At 30.4% G+C, this 2,995-nt stretch overlaps 1 protein-coding gene across 1 annotated transcript; it reads left to right on the top strand.

Annotated features, from left to right (window-relative positions):
• Window positions 1-595: 595 nt before the first annotated feature.
• LOC107483375 (probable WRKY transcription factor 35) lies at window positions 596-2,402 on the top strand. Its single transcript, XM_021141770.2, has 3 exons — window positions 596-1,139; window positions 1,468-1,647; window positions 1,754-2,402. Exons 1-3 carry the CDS (start codon window positions 643-645, stop codon window positions 2,400-2,402), a joined length of 1,326 nt encoding a protein of 441 aa, XP_020997429.1. The 5' UTR covers window positions 596-642.
• Window positions 2,403-2,995: the final 593 nt, after the last annotated feature.

The following is a 2,995-nucleotide window of genomic DNA, read 5'->3' as shown; positions in this document are numbered from 1 at the left end:
AGTACTTTTTTTATAAATTATTTTTAGTGTAAAAAATAATAAAGTTAATTAAATATTTTTTGATCTTTAGATGAAAATTAAAATATTATATTATTTGAGTGATAATTCGTTGACAATCTAATTAGATCTTTCACGGTATGAATTTTGAGAGAAATTAAAAAAATTATATTAAATATTTAATAAAATTATAGAAACTAACTGAGTAATTAAATAAAAAATAATTAATTTAATTAATAATAATCGACCACAAGAATAATAAAAAATATTATAAAAATAAATTAAAAAATTTTATTAATTAAGTACTCGTTTAAAGAAATAGTACCTAATTTTTTTATCGTATTTCAGTTTTTGAAGATCTAAGATCAAACATAATCGCTTTTATTACAATAACAACAAATATTATAAAAGATATTTACCATCGTATTTCATGTATTTCTGTTTAGTGAGCTCATCTCTGTGCGTTTTTTTTAACTACTAAATTAATAAGAGACAATTGTAATTAAGAGGCACACATCCTAAAAAAACAAAAAATAAAAAATTGAAGAAAAAGCGTTAGAAATATGAGTACATAGTTTGTGTTGTTCATGATAAATAGTAGTACATACAAAGCTTAAATTCAAGTAAAAAAAGGAAAAAACTTTAATGGAAGAAAAAAATACACCACCACTTCTTCCACCTCTACCATCACCGCCACAAATTTTTTCACCGCCATCACCACCATTTTCATTGTCTATACCCACTACTACTATCAATGATCTCAGCTTTCTCAATGATGATACGTTTTTTGAAAAGCCACTTATTGATTTAGTAAAAGAAGGAGACTTTGGTCCTTCTTTGTATGAGTGGTTAGGCATCGCCCATGAGGATGCTCCACCAGTTAAAAGACCAGTAAAGCATCCTCTTTGTTCTTTTCCTCCGGCCGCAATTGTTCTAGAATCTTCTAAAACAGTTGAACAATCACAAAACTCATCCTTTTCCTTAATCGCATCCAATCTTGACGTCGCTGTTGGTAACAACAATAATTGCAATAGAGTTTCCGGGATTAAACGTCCAGCAAAATCTGTTGTCGGTGACGGTGGAAATCAAAGTCTGAGAAGTGATGATGAACCTGGTGATGAAAAAATTAATATTATAACTAGGTAAGACAAAAAAAATTAATAGTAATAGTGCTGAAAATAAGTAAACAATATAATTAAATGATCATTATTTTCTCATTTACTTTTTTTAATTGTCTATTTTGTTCAGTTGTAGTTTAGTTTTTATTTTGAATTTTCTCACCACTTTTATTTATTATTATAACAAATATTTATTTAAAAAATCAAATAATAAAAAAGAACGAAACAGGGACACTAAGACAATTAGTCAATTACAGAAAGGGTGCATGCGGTGCGTGAAGAATGAGAAATAGAAACACAGAATACGAAAATTTCTGCACTAATATATCTTTCTTTTTCTCTGTTTCTTTAGGCTGAAACTGAGCCCATCTACAATGACATCGATTGCAGCTACCATGAAGATAAATAGAAGGAGCGAAAATAATCTTCCAAAACTTGCTTTCTTGACGGAGAGTGAATCAGACAACCTTGAAGATGGTTATAGATGGCGCAAGTACGGTCGAAAAACCGTGAGAAACAGCCCTTATCCAAGGTGATAATATAAACATAGTACCACATTTGCCATGGTGATTTAAAATATTAAATAAAAACATGAATAATTTTTATCTCTGATAATACAAATGTGACTTCTTTTGCAGGAACTACTATCGTTGCACAACAATTGGTTGCAATGTGAAGAAGAGAGTAGAGCGGTGGTTAGATGATCCCACCCATATATTAACCACCTATGAGGGTCTACACCTTCATGCTTTGCCACCGATCCCCCCTACTCCTTTTAAGTCCTTCAGCCTCTACAAAAACTGTACCACTGGCCCCAAACCTGACGGAGGCAGCTGTAGCTGTCGATGTAAAGGTGCAGTCACAGTTGCAGGTGCAGGTGCAGATGCAGGGGAACAAAATCGTGCTAATAACGCTATTACTAGTGTTCATCTTAGAACTGTCAGTGGTGGTAGCGGTGTTAATGACGGTGGCTCGCAGCGCATTGTGGCAGGTGAAAATGAATTTAATTATAACAAACACATGCAGAATGTAGAAAAAGCAATTACACCAATACTGTTACAGAACTTCAAGTTAATTGCTCCACAGACTTTCTTGAATAATGCTACTCCCATGACTGTTACTAATAATGGTCATTACCAATCATCACTGATGAGTAGTGTTCATCATGGTAACAATCATCGTCAAGATTGTTTTGGTGCTGGATCTTCAAATGGTGGTGCCGAGGATTCGTTTAGGAAGAAGAGCACTGGTACCGGGCTGCTTGAAGATATTGTTAATTTCTCATGAATAGCATCTCATGGTCATCATTATCATCAATCAAGCTCTCTGTAGGTGAAGAAATTATAATGAGTAATTCTCAGATATTCTCAAAATAAAGAAGAATAAATAAAATAGTTTGCTATGTTGATATACATAATTTGACATTTTAGCCTCTATTTTAATAAAATAAAACACAATGAAATTTTAAAAAAAAAATTCATAAAAAATAAGTATTCACATAGTTTTTACTTTTTATATAAAAGCTAAAATGTCAAGTTATATATATCTAACATATAGTTTTTATTTTTTTTTTATATTTTGGGAATATTTAAGAAATTTTCTCTGGTATGTTAGTGTTTATGTGGGAACAATCAAATTAATTCATTAATTACTGTCAGTTTTATTTGAGTTTTTAATATAAAAATGTGATGTTTTCAAACCAATTGGATTGCTTAGAAAGATTTCTGGTTTCTTTAGTTTCCTCTTTTGACTTATAGAGAAAGGCATTATAGTAGTTTTGTTAATTTACTTTCTGTAAGTTTTATTTTCTTTCTATCTATAAAATACAATGAGACATTAATAATTATAATTAGTTTTTTTTTTAATATCTATCTTTTCTT

This window comes from Arachis duranensis, chromosome 4 (assembly GCF_000817695.3).
Source record: "Arachis duranensis cultivar V14167 chromosome 4, aradu.V14167.gnm2.J7QH, whole genome shotgun sequence".
NCBI classification, from domain to species: domain Eukaryota; kingdom Viridiplantae; phylum Streptophyta; class Magnoliopsida; order Fabales; family Fabaceae; genus Arachis; species Arachis duranensis.
Note: the sequence above shows the minus strand (reverse complement) of the source record. Positions and strands in the feature narration are given on the sequence as shown.

Excerpts from the sequence above, each read along its gene's own strand:
- LOC107483375 (XM_021141770.2), top strand. The coding sequence starts at position 643 with ATGGAAGAAAAAAATACACCACCACTTCTTCCACCTCTACCATCACCG. Across the intron at positions 1,140-1,467 it reads AAAATTAATATTATAACTAG|GCTGAAACTGAGCCCATCTA; the intron begins GTAAGACAAAAA and ends CTGTTTCTTTAG. Across the intron at positions 1,648-1,753 it reads AGAAACAGCCCTTATCCAAG|GAACTACTATCGTTGCACAA; the intron begins GTGATAATATAA and ends CTTCTTTTGCAG.